The sequence below is a fragment of the Tetrahymena thermophila genome, assembly GCF_000189635.1.
Source record: "Tetrahymena thermophila SB210 genomic scaffold scf_8254402, whole genome shotgun sequence".
In the NCBI taxonomy this organism is placed as follows: Eukaryota; Ciliophora; class Oligohymenophorea; order Hymenostomatida; family Tetrahymenidae; genus Tetrahymena; species Tetrahymena thermophila.
Window position 1 is genome coordinate 259,377 of NW_002476185.1, and position 20,040 is coordinate 279,416.

The 20,040-nt window shown below is 21.2% G+C and overlaps 4 protein-coding genes across 4 annotated transcripts; 2 read left to right on the plus strand and 2 right to left on the minus strand. All coding sequences in view use genetic code 6, as the record gives it.

Annotated features, from left to right (window-relative positions):
• Window positions 1-2,403: 2,403 nt before the first annotated feature.
• Window positions 2,404-6,637, minus strand: TTHERM_00658880 (Serine/Threonine kinase domain protein; the record flags this gene model as incomplete). Its single annotated transcript, XM_001024089.3, has 11 exons — window positions 5,420-6,637; window positions 5,052-5,226; window positions 4,354-4,993; window positions 4,199-4,267; window positions 3,780-3,907; window positions 3,533-3,721; window positions 3,385-3,473; window positions 3,133-3,255; window positions 2,954-3,082; window positions 2,791-2,899; window positions 2,404-2,726 (listed from the first exon to the last, which is right to left on the minus strand). The coding sequence occupies exons 1-11, from the start codon at window positions 6,527-6,529 to the stop codon at window positions 2,404-2,406; spliced, it is 3,084 nt and encodes a 1,027-aa protein (XP_001024089.3). The 5' UTR covers window positions 6,530-6,637.
• Window positions 6,638-8,441: 1,804 nt separating this feature from the next.
• On the plus strand, window positions 8,442-9,401 carry TTHERM_000658889 (hypothetical protein; the record flags this gene model as incomplete). The annotated part of the gene is made up of 1 exon (XM_012799986.1): window positions 8,442-9,401. The coding sequence occupies one exon, from the start codon at window positions 8,442-8,444 to the stop codon at window positions 9,399-9,401; it is 960 nt and encodes a 319-aa protein (XP_012655440.1).
• Window positions 9,402-11,039: 1,638 nt separating this feature from the next.
• TTHERM_00658890 (small GTP-binding domain protein) lies at window positions 11,040-13,671 on the minus strand (the record flags this gene model as incomplete). Its single annotated transcript, XM_001024090.2, has 2 exons — window positions 11,040-12,638; window positions 12,850-13,671. 2 exons carry the CDS (start codon window positions 13,669-13,671, stop codon window positions 11,040-11,042), a joined length of 2,421 nt encoding a protein of 806 aa, XP_001024090.2.
• Window positions 13,672-15,039: 1,368 nt separating this feature from the next.
• Window positions 15,040-18,089, plus strand: TTHERM_00658900 (hypothetical protein; the record flags this gene model as incomplete). The annotated part of the gene is made up of 7 exons (XM_001024091.3): window positions 15,040-15,291; window positions 15,383-15,667; window positions 15,749-16,306; window positions 16,365-16,740; window positions 16,800-17,239; window positions 17,676-17,780; window positions 17,850-18,089. Exons 1-7 carry the CDS (start codon window positions 15,223-15,225, stop codon window positions 18,087-18,089), a joined length of 2,073 nt encoding a protein of 690 aa, XP_001024091.2. The 5' UTR covers window positions 15,040-15,222.
• Window positions 18,090-20,040: the final 1,951 nt, after the last annotated feature.

The window sequence follows — 20,040 nt, forward strand, 5'->3', positions numbered from 1 at the left end:
TAAATAAATATTTTTAAATTCCTATATCAACTATACTTAAAGAATCAACGATACATTCTTAAACTATACTATATATTTTTTGTTAAGCTAAATCATTTAGTAACTTCTTCGTAATAAATCTGTATGGATTAACTCTTTCTTTTTTACTTTCTTTATACAATTACATTCCAAATTTTTATTTAATTTATTTACACATTCTTTTAATGTAAATTGTCATTTATCACTATGTTTATAATATTGATTATTTATTCAGCCTAAAAATATAATTAAAAACAAAAATTAATTATTTTTCACTCTAATTTATTTCATATTTAATCATCAAATAAAATTATTTTGGCTTAAATATTTTATCACCTATTAATTTTCCCAAAATTAATCAAATAATTTTTTTTAAAGCATAGTGTACTTATTTATTTAAATTTTACTAGAGAATTGTGGTTATTTTTATATTTTTTCATTAAGAAAGTATTATTATTGAAATGATATTTTATTTTGTTAAAAATTTTATTTTCAAAATCAAATTAATTTATCTAGACATCTTTGTAGGATGAGAGGGAAAAAATAAAAAAATTTCAAAACACAAAGGAAAAACTCAAATCAAGTATAATAATTAAATAAAAAAAAAATTCAAATAAAAAAAAAAGATAAATAAAAAAAAATAAATTAAAGTAAGAATCTCTTTTTCCCAAAAATTGAAGTGGAGGAATTTCTTTCTAAAGTTTTTAACAATTAAGTTTTTTAGGACTATAAATTAGGATGCTCTAAGTTTTTAAGCACAATATAAAAGAGCATTTAGCCACTAATTATAGCGATATGATACATTTATCATAGTAAGAATCCCGTTTCTCCAAAAATTCCTTCACTCAATGAATAAAATTTGTGACACTAGATATAATATTCATGAATCAGCTGTATGTATCCCTGATTTGTGGACTACTTCAAAATGAAAACCTCTCTTACTTTAATTATTTAATAGAAATCCTACATTAATATATATAATTAGTATTTTTTTAGGCCTAATAACAATTAAGAAGATGATTGAGATGAAACCTTGAGCTTATTCTCTGCTGATCTTAAAATAAATATAAAAATAAATAATATTTAAATAAATAACAAAAATAAAAATATAAATATAAATACAAATAAAAAATAAATATAAATATAAATAAATTAAAATTTGAAAAAAATAAATAAATTAAATAATAACTAAATAAAAAGAAAAATAAATATTAATAGCAAGAAAAGTAAATAAAAATAATAAATAAAATAAAGATTAAAGCAATACGAAATTTAAAACTTATTACAATACTTTTTTAAATAATTTTTTTCTTTGATTTACAATTCGCTTTTATCCTCAATAATTAAAATATCTAAAGGTTTTCAATTATTTAAAAGAATATTTTTTATTTATTATTGAAATTCGTATTAAATCCTAAGTGCAATTAGTTTATTTAAATTATTTCATGATTCAAATATTTATCTTGTCTAAGTATTTAAATCATTTTGTATATCATTAAAGTTAATTTTAATTAAGAGAAATTAAAAATATCTATCTATTTATTCAAGTTTGTGTGTGAATTTATTAAATGCCAAAAAATTTTTGTTTGTTTTTACTTATTTTGGAATAATAAATAATTTATATAAAAAAAATTAATATAAGCTAATCTATTTTAAAAAACTACATTAATATTGTGATAAAATTAATTTTAATTTTCTATTGTAATATATTTAACATGATTAAAAATTTTGAATTAAATTTATTAAAAAAATTATTTTCTTCATAAATATTTCTTAGATACAAAGCCTAAATATAAATAGATACAAAAAATATTTAATTCTAATTTTACTTTTAAGTATTGCTTAATTTAATAAAATAAATACAATTAATAAACATCATCATATAATACATGATAGTTTTAGATAAGTAATATGGTTTTTAGCTATCTGATTTAATTTAATTGAAGTAATATTAAAGTTAATACAAAAGATAAATATAAAATTTTAGCTAAAATTCTAATTAATATAATTATTAGATTATAAAATTAAGATTTATAGCTCTAGATTAATATTGAGCAAATTTTATTAATATTATTTATTTATATTTTCTTATTCAAGAAAAAGCAATTTATTATTTCATTTATAAAATAAAGTATGTTTGAATAAGGAATAATTTAGAGGAAAATTCAACAGAGTAGCTACTTAAAATTGCACTTTTATACAAAATTCTAAGAAAATTCTAAAGTTATTTTTTTAATCTGTTTTTGAAGTGAAAATTAATGAATCAATCTGTTTAAGTTATAAATCTCTAATCTTTAGCATCAACTTTATTATTTATGATTTTAGTTAAATGCTATCAAGCATTTTTATAGTTTGTTTTAAATTTATTTTAGTTTTTAAATTAAATCAATTCTTGTAATAGAAGTTTTTAGAATTAGTGCTATATTAATTAGGGTAGATATTATATTCACTGCAATTGTTAGGACTACTGACATTTGTGCTACTCAATCCTTGTAGACCACTTTGCATAGCTTAATTTTTGTTATTAATGGTTGGTGTTAAATTTCCTCCAAGATTTAAATTATTATTTTGATAATTATTTGAGTTGATCTTTTTACTTGAGATAGATGTATTTGTTGAGCGATTAATATTTGAAGTAGAATTTTCTGAAGTCATTTCCAAAGTAGGATTAAATAGTGTGTTATCAAAGTTGTATCCATTAAATAAGCCTTTATTAATGATTTAGTAAAAAAATTTAATATAAATTACGATTAAATTAAATGTTGAAATTACTTTAAACTTAAGGTTTCCTTAATAACATTGCATTTTATTAAATTATTTCATTTGTTTGCTCATCGTCAAGAGATATTTATTACTTAAAATCAAAATTATCTTCCTATGACTTTAAATTTTTCATTTTTAATACATTATTTTTGAAATTAAAGTTGTTATTTACTGGCAAAAATGGAGCTTATAACTCTTTATTGTAAAGTTTTTTCCATGGGAAATTTCTCAACCAAGGATGATTCTTAACCTCATCAGGTCCGTTAATTCCCAGTCTTTGTGCAGGTTTTCTTTCAATAAGCTTTTTGATTTAAAATTTTTTAGATAACAATTTTTATTATTTTAATTTACCTTATTAATAAAATCTGCTGCTTCGAGTGACCATCCATCAGGAATTTCATTCTTTTTAATTTATACTCTTCTTGCTAATATTTGATTTCTTATTTCTTGTCTCGATCTACCAAGATAAGGACGCTTAAAATAATAAGAAAATAAATCATTTAATTGCCATAAAATTTTCAAAAATTCTTTTAAAAAAAATAATTTTTTCATAACAAATAAAAGTTAATTGATTAATTTTTATTTAAAAATTAAATTTTTTACTCTTCCAAGCATGAATTCAAAAGCTATAACACCTAAAGCAAAATAGTCAACAGCAAAAGTGTGTGGTTATCTACACATTACTTCAGGTGCTATTAATAAATAAAATATTATAAGTAAAATTTAATAAATCTGTTAATTAATTAATTACCCATATATCCTGGTGTTCCAGAGGTATCATTTTAATTGTCAGGCTTCCAATTTCTCGCAATTCCCAAATCTGTTATTCTAACGTATCCATCATCATCAAGTACTAGGTTCTCTGGTTTGATATCTCTATGAATTATATTGTTTTTATGCAGATATTCTAAACCCAAAAATATGCAAGCCACAAAAAATCCTAATTATCCATAAAGAAAATTTATATATTACTATAATTATTATGAAGATATTTTTACTAGTTTATTCTTCATTAAATCTTCTCTGTTTTCCAATATGGAATCTCAAATCTCCACCAGACATAAAGTCCATAACTAAAAATAAATTATCTCTATCTTAAAAAGCATAAAACATATTGACAAGGAATCTAATTTTATTAAAAAAATTTAACTATCAAAATAAACCAACTATTTCATAGATAATAAATATCAGCAAAATTTAATTTAAATAGAAAATAAATGAGCTACAGCAGAATAAATAGTAATAAAATATTTGCTTAGGCTTTAAAAAGAATGCTTTTAAATTTTTCATTAAATCATAATTTAATTAATGAAAATTAAATCAAGATTATTGATAAATAATTCAATAAAAGTTATCAACAAATTAATTGATGATTAAAGAAAATTTATAAAAAAGTAAGATAAATATTAAAATTTACGGATGCTTGAGCGTACATAAGAGATTTCTTTCGTTTATAACAGAATTCACTGATTTTTTAGTAATAATTCTATTAATTTATAATATAAAATTAGCTTTATTGAGTAATAGGTAATGTGAATAAAAAAATAATATTTTTTTAGAGCAAATAATTACAGCGATTTAGACATCTCCTTCATTGCAAAAATCTGACGGGTTTTTCTTTGTTCCACCTTCCAAACCTTACCAAAACCTCCTTTTCCTATTACAAACTGGAAATTAAATTGATTTTTATTAATATAGAACTCTTCTTTAGAACTTATTAGAGGCTCATCAGAGAATTACTATTGTTATTATTGTTGTTGTTACTATTAATTTCCATTGATATTGGTATTTTAATTATTTTGGGTTGTATTAATGCTATTATTATTAATGGCACTATTATTTAAAGCATTGCTCGAGTAAGCAGCTGATTTGTATATATTGTTAGTATAGTTCATGCTAGGGGAAGGTGAAGGAGTTAAGGATAGTTATTACTGCTTTTATTATAAAATTTACTATTATTACTGCAATAAGAGCTGCTACTAAAGTTAAAGCTGTTGTTATATTTATTAGGTAAACTAACTAGTGCTGTTTGGGCTTACATTTTAGTTATTAGAACTTATATTTACAACACAAGTTGGAATGTTAGGCATATTGCTAATATTACTACTTATATTGTTATTACTTCCACCTATTTAATTACCTGAAACCATACTGTTGCTTCTGTTATTTATTTAGTTTTTACTTGAGCTAGATGCACCACTTGTAGATGGTTCTTTTAGATAATTTTATTGCATATTAATATATTTTTTATTTAATATTGTATAATTTACATCTGGAATGCTTTGCTGAAACAGTTTCATCCTTTTAGCTTCTATTTTAAACTTCCTTAAGAAGGAGATAATTTATGAATGAAATTTACTTTTACTTTTACTCTCCTTAACTAGATACTCCTGAAGTTGTATCTTTAATAGCCTGTTAATTTAAGCTATTCAATGGCTGCTATTGCTACATTTTATAAAATTAAAACATTTTATTAAATAATTTATTAATATTTTGTGTGCTTTAAATAATATTTTTTTGAAATCAAAATAAATTCTAATATATTTCTGTGTTTAAAACTTTCTCTTTTTCTTTAGATTTCTTCTTGTCAAACTTTATTTTTTGTAAAAATTTTAAGTTTAAAAGGAATAATTTGTACCTGGTTAGCAATAATCGAATAGAGGTTTTAGTTGTTTAAGTTATTCTAACTTGAAAGTGCTGATGCCGTTGTAGAAGAAGAGGAAGAAGCAAAATTTGCACAGTTGATTGTGGCTGTTGGGATATTATACTAGTTTTGCTTTATATTTTAAGATAGACTTTAAGGTGTGTTAGTATTTATTTAGCTTAAAGCATTGCTGCTATTTCTTTCATTATTAGAGCTTACATTATTGCTAATATTTATACTTGGATTACTGCTATTTCTATGGTTACTGTTTTGATAAACATATTACTAATTATTATTGTTGCTATTATTTATCATATTGTTGCTATTGCTATTAGGATTATTTAAGTTTGACATCCCAATGCTGTTACTCCTAGGATGCTAATTGGAAACCTATTGCTATTATTACTAATATTAGTTCTATTGCATGCTAATCTAACCTTTAGGAGATTAGAAACCTGCTTGCTGCTATCCCTATTAATCTTATCTAGAGAACTACATTATATTATTTGAAGGCTGAGAGTTTCTCTTAAGCAATTTTGAATTTTATGATGAATGAGATGGTGAAACATCATAGTTTTGAGAAGCCTTTCTAGAATGATAAGCAGAATAACTATAATGATGATTACTAGATTGATTGTTTGCAGACATCGAAGCATTATTGTTACTACTGTTAGCTGTGCTATTTCCATTATTAGAAATTCCATTTTGTTATAAAGTAGCAGTTTGAGGATAAGAAGAAATCGATTACTGCTACTATTACTACTGTTACTGTTGTTGCTACTACTATTAATACTGCTACTACTATTAAGATAAATTATAATAAGTAGTGGGAGTTTACTATGGAGAAATAAAATTGTTGACTTTAGGCTTTGATGCAACATTTTAATTCTATTGCTACTGCGATTACTATAACTCCTAGAAATTCAAATTTATATTTTTGTAAAGCATTTATGTAATTGGAGTCTTTGGCTGTTTGGAGTCCTTCAGAAAGTTAGGAATATTAGATATGTAATTTCCTCCTGTTGAAGGAGCTTTCTTTTTAGCTGCTACTGTTCCACTTAAAGAATTAGAATATCCTTGATCTTTGTAGCCTGTATTCTTCATTTTAGTAAGTTTAATAACTCTTTTTATTTATTACACTGACTGATGATATTCTTTTCCTATAAAAATTGTTGGCTTTTTTTGTGTTTGCTCGATTTTGTTACTTTAAATAAATATATCAATCAATCAATTAATCTTTCAATGATTCAATCAATAATCTAAATAATTTCTTTATTTGTTTGTTTGTTATCATTTGTAAATCAATCATTCATTCATTCAATAAATACCTGTCAGTTTATAGCTAAGTCCTATTCATAAATGCAAAAAATTTTTAATGAACAATTGCTCATTGTTTTTCTTTATTTTTTTTGCTTATATATTTCTTTCATTGAATTTAATTTCGCTTTCAATTCAGAAATTTTAATTTCTTTTTACATTATTTTCAAATAAATTATCAACTTGCTTGGTTTCTACTCAAATTTATTTAAGAAAATGAGTTAAATTTCGATGATTTGTTAATAATTTTAAAATCTATTTGAAAAACAAACCAAAATCTTGTAAAATAATCATTAAATATTAATCCATTTAAAATATAAATTGAAAAATCCTCATATCAATAGCTTTACTTTAAATTTTTCTTATTTGAATATTTAAATAGCATATAATCTACCTACCACTTATTAAATTTGTAATAAATATCTAACTTATTTGTTCAAAAAGAGATTTACTCTTAAATTTTTAAAAAATTAAGATTTGTTTCTTATTCTATTGCAAAACAAATTAAATTTTATAATTATTATAACTTAATTCAAATAATTTTCATTTATTTAGTCTTATATATAAAAGATATCTCAATAATTTTTGATACAAACATTTATTAAATGTATTTAATTTTTTATTATTCTTAAAAGCAAACAACTTGCCTTTTAATTTTGTTATTTTTAATAGATTATTTGCATGTACGGTAATTAAAGAATTTAATTTATCTGAAAAAATAATTATGCTGTTACAAAAATTAAAAAAAATAGGTTCAATAGCTTTTATATTCAAGAAAAAACCTTTTACTTTTTTATAGATCGAGATAAATAATTTTTAGCCAATAACTCTATAAGAAAGAAGATAAGAAGTACCTCAAGAGATGGTAACATATCCTCTAATTAGAAGTAGGAGACCTTTGATCCAAATGAGTTATAGTAAAATTAATTCAAAAAAAATTTATAATTTAAAAATTAATACATTGTTGTTATTTATTTTTAATTAATTACAAAAAATTGAAAGAAAATTTTCAAATTAAAGAAATTCTATTTAATATTTTAAAATAATGTTAATAAATATTCTAGAGTATTTTTATCTAAAATATAAAGCAATACAAAAATAAATAAATATATTAATCACTCTTAAAATTTAACTAACCTGAGGCATTTTCTTTTCAATTTAAAAATTTTACTTGGTTTTAATAAATTTTTATAATCCAAAACCTATAGAAATTAGCATTTTGATATATTTTTGGCTATCACCTGAAAATTTTAATCATGTTGAGTATTTGGAAATTATTTTAAAACAAAATTTATGGTAAGATATTTCAAATTTATCAACTTACTTAATCCTTGACTTAAAAATAAAAGGTCAAAATCGTTTTCTGCAACAGGAAAATTTAGAGAAATTTATTCCAATCTTTATAGAAATGAGATTTGTTCTTCAATTCCAATATTTTGATCTTCTTCTATTGGATTTTTATTATTTATCTTAATATAAAAGATGAGCAGTTATTTTAAATCTTTTAAACCCTCACCAAAAAGTTGTAAGCTTTCTTTACAAATTAAATTATTTTCACCGATGATAAATGTAAATTTTTTTAAATTAAGAAGCTATTTTATTGCTTAACCTAAAGCTTTCATTCCGATTTTACCAATTAAATTAAAATCTTAAACTATGAAATCGAATTAAAGTAAATTTTACAAATTTTGAATTCCATATGCAACCATTTTAGCTCCTACCCAATTAATTTAATTTAAAAAAGATATAGTTAGATTTAAATTTTATAATTGCTAAAGCTAAGTTAAAGCATTTCCTAATCCTTTAATGCCATGTTAAAGTTAAGGTCCTTCAATATTAAATCTAAATATTTTTAAGTTTACTAGGCTTGACAAAAGCATACAAAAAGTATGAGAATCATCTTATTATATTTCATTACTTTAAGCAATATAAATATCTAGAATTTCTAGATTTTTTAAAGTTGCCAAAACTTTACCCAAAGATATTAAACCTTCCCTTCCTAATTTATTTTGGCTTTCAATAGATATTGTTATTGTTTAAAGCTTAGGATGATCTAAAAGACCTTCTGCAAAATTCTCAAATCTTGGCATGTTATCATTTTCATCATTTTGTATATTTTAAGAATCAATTTAGAAAGATAGGCATTTCAGATTCTTTAATTTTTATAATTATCTAGAGAAAACAGTTATACTATTGCTTAACTAGTTATAGGCTCCTATTTTAATATACAATTTCTCAAGATTACTTAGATTTTCTAAGTATTCTGCAAATTTTAAAAACCCTTGCTCAAATTTATTATAAGAACAAATATTAATTTTTAATTTAATTAATTAACTTAAATACTAAATTCCACTCATAATTATATCAGAGAAACCATTTTAAAAATTAAAATCTCCTAAGGTCAAGTATAAAGTTTTAAGGTTATTTAAATATTCTAAGCTTTTAGCTAATGATAAAGCATCTTCGTTGTCAAATAAGATATCATAGGATAAATTAAAATTTAATTTTACTAAGTTAATTAGATTTGAAATAGCTTTTCCAAGAATTTAAATATTTAATTTTATTTTATTCTAATTTTTTATCTTTAACTGCAAAATTTTCAATTAATTTAAATTTTAAAATAAATTTATAAAACTTTCATCAAATTAGAAATTATTGAAGAATCCTATGCTTAATGATAATTCTAACATGCTAGTTAATGTAGACAAGCTTTTAAAAATCATACTTGATTACAATCCTTAGAATTGCTAACTATTTGTTATATCTAAATCAATTTTGTGTACTTATACCAATCTAGTCAGACATTCTGACAAAAATTCATATTATGACAGCTGAAACTACTGAAATTGAATTTCTAAAACTAAAGTTAGTTGGTTTTAATCTTATTAAAAATCATTAATCCATTTGTTTAATTATAACAATGTATTTTTATTTTATATTACAAATCTTTAAGTGTTATTTGTTAATTTTTTTTTTTTTTCGTTCATTTTTTTTTACTTTATCATAAAATTTGAATATATTTAGATTTTAGTTTATCTTTCAAATTAATTTTTTATTAAGCTTATAAAAATAAATTTAATATTTTTAAAAGCAATTTTTTTTTCTGATTACATGGAGAATTATTTATATTTAACAATACTATTATTAAAATTTATTTTACAAATAAATTCAAAATTTTAAATAAAATATTTATTTTTCATCACTATAATTTCACAAAATTTAATTAATGGTTACTTTAACATTAATTATTTGAATTTTAATAATAATCTTTATTTTTAAAAATAATTTTCTTATTATTTTTCTTTCTCCAATTTAATTTCTGAAAATTTATTTTATTTAAATATTCTTCATCCTTACATTTATTGAAAATATCTTCTAATGATTATTAATCACATTTTTCTATACTTTATTCTCTTTTTTATCATTTCATATTCTAAACTGAATTACTGCTTACAAGCATGCATATATATATATATTTATGATAAAGCAATTCATAAATCATTTTATTAGATAAATTATGACATTCATAATTTTAGAGGTTTGATCTCTTAAGTTTTTTATCATATTTCTTTCAATTGATTAATTTATGTTTCTAACTTAATGTCTTTGATATTCAATTCTTGTATTTGTAGTTCAATAATTTTTTTATTAGAATAAATTTTTATTAATCTCAACTAATATTAGATCTAAAAATTTATCTGAATATTGAAAAAAATGCAGAAAATTTAAATCTTAATTCAATCACTTATAATAAATAATATACATTGTAGAGAGAATAATTAATATTAATAAAAATTAATCTTAAAAATATTATAATTTTCTAAATCACAAAACAATTAATTCTAAACTAGTAAAGTTCGATAAGTGATATTCGAAAATCTCCATAATGAGTTTTTACAATTTAGTGAATAGTTTATTTATGGTAAATTAAATTAAAGTAAAAATTAATGCTCCATAAAATGCCAATATTTTGAATTGAATTAAAATACTCGCACTTAAAAATGCACTGAGAATATATCTTAAATATAATATTTAAAGATAGGTTTATATAATTATCTAATATTTTAAAGGAGCAAGTAGGGTAAAATATGTGTTAGAGTTCTATTTTTATTATAAATATTTTATTTAATTTTTAAAAAAGTTACAAAAAATCTACAAAATATAAAAAGAGTTTATAATTAAAGTATTTTATAATGTTTTTATTAATACTGATTGCTTTTTCTATAAAATTACTTTGTCAGTCAAAATTGCATTATTTTAAATTGAATAAATCTTCTCAAATATTGATTAATAATTTTCATTTAGAGCCTATATTTAAATTACATAATTAAAATGGAATTTATCTGCAATACATGCGTTCTTAAGCTACTTCTTCTTAATTAGTAGTTTCTGTTTAAATTGGTTAATCTTCATTCAAAGTGATATCTTTTTTTTAGCTCAAGTTACAGAAATTAGATAAATTCAATTATTGTAGTTGGTAGCTAATAAGTTTGTCAATTTTTTATTCAGATTATTAAATTGAATTATGGGATTAATTTTTACTTTTTACTGAGGATTTTTAATCTATGTTCTAATTTATATATTTAGTTTAACTTTTATCTTACAAAATGCTTACTTAATTTAACTCGTTATTTATATCTACCAAATTCATCAAGGCCGAGTTACTTTCATTTTATGCTTCAAAAATATCAATTAAATTTTGATCTAGCATATTAATTAATTTTTCATCTAGCTCTGTACTCTCACTTTTATTTAATATTTTTTTATAAGAATCATACGCATCCTTAGCTCTTTACAATTCTGTTCTATTATCTTAATAAAGTAAACTTATTTCATATTAATTCTAAATACCTTTATCTGTTTTTTTTCTATCAAACAAACCAGAGTTTATAGTGGGCTTTGGTAGGTAGTCAAATAATTTGAGCTGTTCTTCATTTAAAAACAATCTCTTTAATTTCTCAACTTCAATAAGCCTCTTTAATATTTGTAGGATATCAAGGTTTTAGTATAGCATTTCAAAGCTGTAGTTAATAATATCCTTTTTTTTCTTTTATTACTTACAAGGAAACAAAGAGGATTTAATGTATTCCCAAATAGTGACATGAATGCTTTTAGTTTATTGCTTAAACATGGAATCAAAGTGATTTTCTACTGCCTTTTTCAACTGCTTTTAAGTAGGTTACTTTTTTAGTACTTTTTAAGGTAAAGTACTCTTAATTATTCCCATACTATTGGGGTTCGTGATATTTACTTCACTAGGAAAATCATTTTAAAGAAGCTAGTTTAGCATCTATTTTTAATCTTTTTATTCACTTTATTACTTTAACATTTCAGAGCAATTTATTAAATCTATACACTACTTGCTGTATTCACTAAATCCACCTGTTTTAAGTTTGCAATTGTTTTTAATAGGAAACGAGCTATTTTAATCATCAACGATGTTTTTTATTTTAGATTTATCAAGATCCTAATTGAGACTATGATTAGATTCATAAATATTCTTCTTATTTGTTTAGATTATTTAAGTTAAATTTCGCTATTTCCTTTTGATAACAATATTTTAGGTGCTTTAAGGGCGATTTCCTAGTTATTTTATTTACTTTTTTGGTATTACTTCTGCTTTAATTTCTTATTCAATGATAACATCATCCTTTTGAAATTTTTACTCTTCATCCTCATATTTAAAAATTTAATTGACAATATCTTAATTTAATCTTAATTAAGAGAAACGTCTACAAATTAAATATCCTATTGCTAATAAGCTTTGAGTGAAACCACCTATTTAGGTTATTATGCTGTTAAAGTCAGGATAATTTCTTAAATACAAGCTTTCTTTCTATTTTTCAAACCTAAAATAAATTTACAAAAAATAATCTTAGAAATCTTCTGGATAAACCTATTAATGAAAAATAATTTTAATAAAATGCATAAAATTAAAACAATAAATTAAATATAAAATAAATAGTCAAAGTAGAAGTTTGTAATTAATTATCTTTCTTATATTCAATTTATAAGTTTAAAAAGAATTGTGATTATTATAAATTATCAACTTAAAGATGAAATGAAATAAATTAAAATTATTATTAGTAAAATTTAAATGTGGTTACAGAATCCTCATAATAACTAAAGGTTGGAAAAGTCTGTGTTTTTATATCAGAGAAAAACCAGCCAAAATCGCTTTAAACATAATTGTTTCTAATATAAATATTGACATCTTTAGGCATTTTAGAACTTGTAGACCAAAATAAATCTCTTGAATAAATCTTAAAAGGATAATCCTTAATTGTAGGATCGACATATGCATCAGATATTAGCATTCCAAGGTATGCTTTTTTTAAGTAATAATCTATTAATTATTGTGTATTGCAATTTGTTTAGCATTTTTAAATTGTTATAATCAATTAAGAGAAAACAGGAGAAGGGAAATCTCCTTAAATTTTAATGTTGTAATCAGGTGGAAGACAATACATATTTGTATAATTTAGTTTTAAGTAATACTTTTGATTATCAAGGTTTTAAAAGTTTTCAAGAGTGCATCTTTTAACATCAATATCTTAGACTTGCCATACAATATCATATTCTTAAGTAGTAGAATTAAAAACTTCAACTTTTGATTTCCATTAAGCTTTAATTGTATAAATGCTTTCATCCATATAATAATTATTAGTTTGAGGATCTTCCATAGCAAACGCAATAGGGAAATATTTGCTATCAATAGAAAATAGAGCAGGGTCATCTACTTATCTTTCATTATACATAACTTGAGGGTTTTTCCTTTGCACAACACTATAAATGATGTTGAATAAGCGGTATATAATAAAAACAGCAATTATAATAGAAATTAAAGATCCTAAGTTAGTCTTATGAGTCTATTATCCATTAAACCTGAGATTTATTTAGCTCCCAAATATATCAAATTGCTTGAACATTTTTTTTGTTTCTTTTTGTTTCAAGTTAGTTTATTTTTTAGTTTTAATTTTAATCCTTTAATGCAAATAAATTAAAAGACTTCAGTAATAAAGAGATAGGTTTATAAGCAAAAATTAGTAAAATGTCATATAAATAAATCTAATTTTTACTGATCTTTCTATAAAATGCTAATTAGTAATTAAAATTTTTTTTTCTTCTTATTTTTCAGGTAAGTGTTTTGAAAACATTTATTAAAATTATAAAATTCAAATAATAGAAATTTTTAAAAGTAAGTAAAGCATTATTAAATATCAGTAAAAGCGCATAGTTATTAAAAAAGACTTGCTGGTATTTATAAATTTTTTTTTTAATGGAATTTTCAGAAAAGTCTTATGATCAATACCTATAAATAATAGTTTAATTACATTTGATTTAAAATTATATTAAATATGATGTATTTGCTTTTTGAATGCTTTTCTAAATTTATTTTTTATTTGTAAAATCAAATATTTTGGATTTTGTTAATAATCTTATTTTTTTGATCAAAAATTATCATTTACAACAGGGTTATGATTTTTAAAATACATAATCCACAAAAATATTTTTAAGTATTATTAAAATTTAAGTTTTACATCATCTGCTTAGAAAGATTGATATTACCAATAACTGTAAATGTATCATAAAGCTTATATTTTAAGGAAAATATATATATTCAAGCAAGATTATTTTTTATTATAGCTTAGCTAAACTATCAAATAAATTAAGGATACTTCTAAAATCTATAGCCTTGATATGAATATTTTCAATAAAAAAATAATAATTTAGTCATAATAATTTTTTATTAAAAAGTAATTAGAATTTTAATTTTAAATTTATTCAATTAAATTGTTAATTTTTATTTAGAAATTTTATTTATTTATTTTTATTCATGTAGATATTAAATTTAATAAAAAACTATTTTTATTTTTTTAAATAAAATCTTAATGTTAAATAATAAAATTGATAACAAGTTTTTCAGAAATTGAAAATAGTTTTGAAAAAATAAATACAGATTAAGGAAAAAAAAATGAATAAGTTGAATTTTAGAATAAACAAAATTAAAATATTTAAGAACATATAAGATGCCTCCAAATTAATTAATTACTCAGTAATGAACAAAATAAAAAAATTAAAGATATGAAATTAGAAGATTCATTGGATATTACTAGGTGAAAAAAGAAGCTACCAATTTTTTGAAGTGACGAATCAGATATGTTGATATCATCGCTTAGCTTCTATTAGAAGTGTTAGTAATATAAGCAGAAATATGAATTTATTAAAGTAATTATATTTGCCATTCATTATTGTTTTAAATTTTTTCTTCAAAATTATAAAAATAATTTGGCATTAAAGTTAATTATAAATAAAAAATACATATATTTTGCTACATTTAAAGTAATAGTAAGAAACAAAGAAAGTAATAGTAAAAAAAAATAGGTAACTAACAAACAATCAAGCAAGCAATAAAGAAGAGAGAAATAATAACTTTAGTAAGCTTGAGAGAGAAGAATTCTCATCAATCAGATAAGGGAATGGTCAATATCATCAAATTATAATTAGAATATGAATCAGATAGACTTTATAAAGACATTGAGGATTTTGTAATTAGACTTTAAATTGAAATTTAGTAGATAGATATTGAAATAATGAAATCAAAATTAAAGAATTTATATTTATTCTATTATAATAAAGGCTCTTGATTTTTGCAACAGTATAAACATGAAAATTAATACAGAGTTATATTACAAAAATAATAGAAACATATATTTGATTTAGTTGCATTATGATATGATTTCAAGTTTGATAAATGAATAAGCATGTTAAAAAGCGTATAAATTTGAAGATGAGCATGAACTAGATATTTTAAATGAATATGCTTAGGCTTTCGCTTTACTATTTAAGGATTAAATTCAGGCAGATTAAGAAAATATATTTTCTCAATTTCTAAATGAACTTTAAAACAACGAATACATTTGGGTAATGAATGAAAAATCAAAAAACGATTAATATGAAAATAAATAAACCTTATTATTTTTCTTTTTATAATAAAATAAATAGCTTTTTCAGATATATCACTTAATTCCTTTCGAGTAAATCTAAGAAAATAAATACTTTGAAATTTTCAATCGAAAAATAAAAGATTATGTCACAATGTAAAATTTTATATTGGGAAAACTTGTTGATTAAGAAAGAAATGGATAACCTATGAGAAGTAGATCTGACGATGATATGGGGAATTTATCTAAAATAATAGATGTCAGTTTTTTTGAAAGAATTAGTTAAGAACAGTAAGAGTAAATATAATAACTAATGAGAAAAGAAGAGGAATTACATAACGAAATAAGTAAGCTTAAATAACAGATAGATTCTCAAAATAATTAAATGAAAGATTAAGAAAAATATATCTCCATTTTAGAGAAATAAAACTCAGATCTATAAGATGAAAATCATTTAAAATCAGATGAAATGAATAGATAGAGCTTACATTTAAAAGATTTTCAAAATTTAAAAGAAGAAACAGAAAAATAGTCTGAAGCTTTATAGTAATCCAATAAGAAAATAAAAATGATGGAGGAATAGATTAGATAAAGTTAAGAAGAATTATAAACTGAGAAAGTAATTTGAGAACTTTTGAATCTAATAATTAATATCTTTTATTTAATAATTTATAAAGAGGAGAGCAGATAACTTGCATAGTAAGTTAAAAGATTTAGACTAAATAAAATAGTACTAAAGTTAGATTACTGAGTTAAAAACAGTGAACCAAAACATTTAGCAAAAAGTAGAGAGTTATTAAAAAATAATTGAACAGTAAAAACATAAGTTAGAAAAAGAAGTAAAAGAAAAACAATAAATAATAGACTAGATTAAAACATAAAAAACTCAAATGTAAATAGAGATAGAAGAGAAGTAATCAATGATTTAAAGGTACTTGGACACAATTGAGTAAAATGAAAATGAAAAAATAAAGTTAAGCTAAAAAATAAATGAGTATGAGTATACTTATTTAGATTAGAAGAAAGAAATTGAGTCGCTAAAATGCTAAATTAGTAAATTTACAATTAACTAAAAATCAGCTTATTTAGTTTTTTTTAATTAAAAAATCTAGTTCACAATTCTGATAAATAAAATTACATGCCATTAGAAAATTCACCTACTAAATTAGACTTGGAAATATTAGGTGTCTAAAGCAGAAAAAGCAGTTTAAACTATACAGGATAAAATATAAATAATTAAGGATAGAATTTATCGAGATTCAATAATAGTAATTTTAAGCTAAGCAATAAATTATAAGATATTGAAGGTAATTTTGAAAGTCCCTTATCAAGTTAAAGATCAAATATGGGATCTAGTAGGTAAACTGATAATTTGAGTTTGAATCAATAGTTAGAATTAATAAAAGAAAAAGAAGATACAATAAATATTTACAAAAATAAGCTTAGAGAACAAAGTGATACAATTTCAAATTAACTTATTGAAATTCAAAAGCTTACTTCCAAATTAAAAGAAGCTGAGTTACAATCCAACCAAAATATACCAACAAATCTAGTAATTTATATAAATAATCAAATAGATTCTTTGATTCTTTTAGTTAATAAAATTAAATCTGATATTTATTTTTTTTGGATATCAAATTATACAAACCCTTAATCAATAATTTCATTTTTTTAGTAAATTTTATTGAAATACTATTAATAAATGGCATACCGTGTTTTTCTCATTAGTTAAGGTCAACTTATATTTAGGCCATTTTAATAAAATTTTTAATGTCAATTTTTTGTAAAAAAATATTTTTTATCAACTGGCCTTAATAAATGAGAATAAACAGAATATAAAAAAATATCTCATTTTAAATTAACTAATATTACAAATCATAATCTTCAAAAAATATTATGAAGATAATGTATTAACTTGCAAAGCTTGATAGTCTAATCTGTTTAGATTCCATTATTTTTATAATTAATTACATTTTTTAATTTAAAAGATTGATATCTCCCGTGAGTATAGAAGGCTAATGTCCTAACTTAGATAGCAGGAATAAGAATTAGATTAATTAAATGAGGAACTTTCTAATGAGCAGAAGGATCGAGTAATAAATTTTTTAAATAATTTCAAAAAAATATTTTATATTCATTTATTTTAAATTGTTTAATTGAAGGAAGAAGAATAGTATGAATTTGATAAAAAAATAATGGCCTAGCAATAATTGCATAAAATAGAAATTCTTTAAAAAGATGAAGAAATAAAATTACTTACTAGTGCTATTTATGAGCTAAGAATGGAACATATATAAAGATAAAACAATTAAAGACTAAAGACATTTCTTAAGAAATTATAAATAGATCAAATATAGGATACTTTTTCTACAGAAATTTCAACCTAATCATCATCACACTGATTTCCTATTTATTCAATTAATAAAAAGCTATAAATTTCATAACCAGAAAATGACAAATTCCAAGATTTTCATAATTATAATAATAAATATTATCTCATAAAGTTGATATTGATTGATTTTCTCGAATCAATTATTTCTTTTTAAATTAATATATTTAAAAATTTTAATAACTATTTAATAGAAAATAACATTACATAAACCAAAAATTAATTATTAAAAAATTCAAATTAAAAAATAATAACCAAATTAATGCTGTATCTTATTTAAAAATCAGAAAAAGTGATAATAAAATGATAAATAAATAGATTGAATTATCATTAAATTAATTATTTTTATAATAAAATTATTTATTTGTTTATAATCTTGTTAAATTATATCTTAAATTATACAAATTTTAACATAACACAGACTATTTTTCTTTAATATTGTTTTATACTTTTTCATTTAAATTAAATAAATAAGCAAGATTTCATGAAGATCCATCAAATTTAAATATGAATGTGTTTAAGTATCACATATATATAATTATATTTAATAATCTATGGTAATAAATATTGCCTAGGCAACTAATATATTGCTTGTTTATTAGAGCTAAGAATTATGGTTGCAATAAAAACTGTAATTAATTAATTGCCACAAAATACTTTTTGAAAGCATTAAAAGTAAATAATATTTGATTTCATTTAAAAGTAAATAAAATTATCAAAACAAATGCCTCTTGATAGAATTTAAATGGAAATCATTTTACTTTAAAATAAAATATCTGTACAGCATTTGGTTTGTTTTTTCTATTTTAAATATATTCCTTTTTTAAATAATTCAGTTTAAAATACAATTCTACTTATTGTTCATCATTTATTTTAATGTATCCAACATTACTGTCTTGAAATGCATTTAAGATGGCATTGAATTGTTTGGCTTGTTGATGACTTTATTTTATTTTAAATGAACAGTAATTTTCATAGATATCTATTTAAATAAAAAATATTTCTTTTTTCTATCTATTTTAATGATTTTTTTCCATAATACTATAATTATTTAATAAGGAAGTGTTCAATTTAATTCTTAGCCATTTCTAGAAAAAGAGAAAAAAAATTGATTATTTTCTAGATGATTTCTTTTGGAAAAACAGAAATAATGGAAAAGAAAAAGCAAGAATTCAAAGGAAAAATATATTGCATCAAACAAAAAAATTATATATGACTTGTTTTAAAAAAATTAAAATTTATGAAAATAAAGCAGTATTAATTAAGTAGGTGGTGGGTAAATTGAAGTGATTGCTTTATTTCACTGAAATAATTAATCATTTACTGTAAAAGTTTTTGTTTTTAAAGATTTAAACATACAGGCAGGCAAACAAACAAAAACACACACTCCTAAGCAAATAAATTAATAAATAAATAACAAAAAGTAGGAATAGAGAGAAGATTTCAAATAATTTTTGGCAATTAGCAATAATTATAATATTCATCAAAAAACAAAACAATTCATCAATAAGCAAATTATTATAATTTCAAAAGCAAGATTTTGTTTAAAACTTTTTAAGGGGGAATATTTCAGTATTCGTATATAAATTAAATAGCAAGGAGCTAGAAATTTCTTTATTTTATATTATACGCTTGTCAAGTTTGAATAAAACCATATTCAACAGCAGTAGAATTCTTTTTACTTCTGCTTTCAATCATTTTTAGTGGGAAAAGTTAAAATTTTCTTTTTTGTTTCTTTGCTAGCTTTCGTATAATAAAAAAATAGAGCTCAAGCAGCTAAGCTAATTTGATATTAGATTATAAGGAAGTATTTAAGAAAGAGGATAAATAGTATTAGTATTTTTTATTATTTAGAAAGACTAATAGACTCTCTTTGTATTTTATATTTAAAAAAAACAAAGTAAAAAGCTAAAGGATAGTTTGATAGCTTGATATATAGATTGATTAATACACTAACAATTATA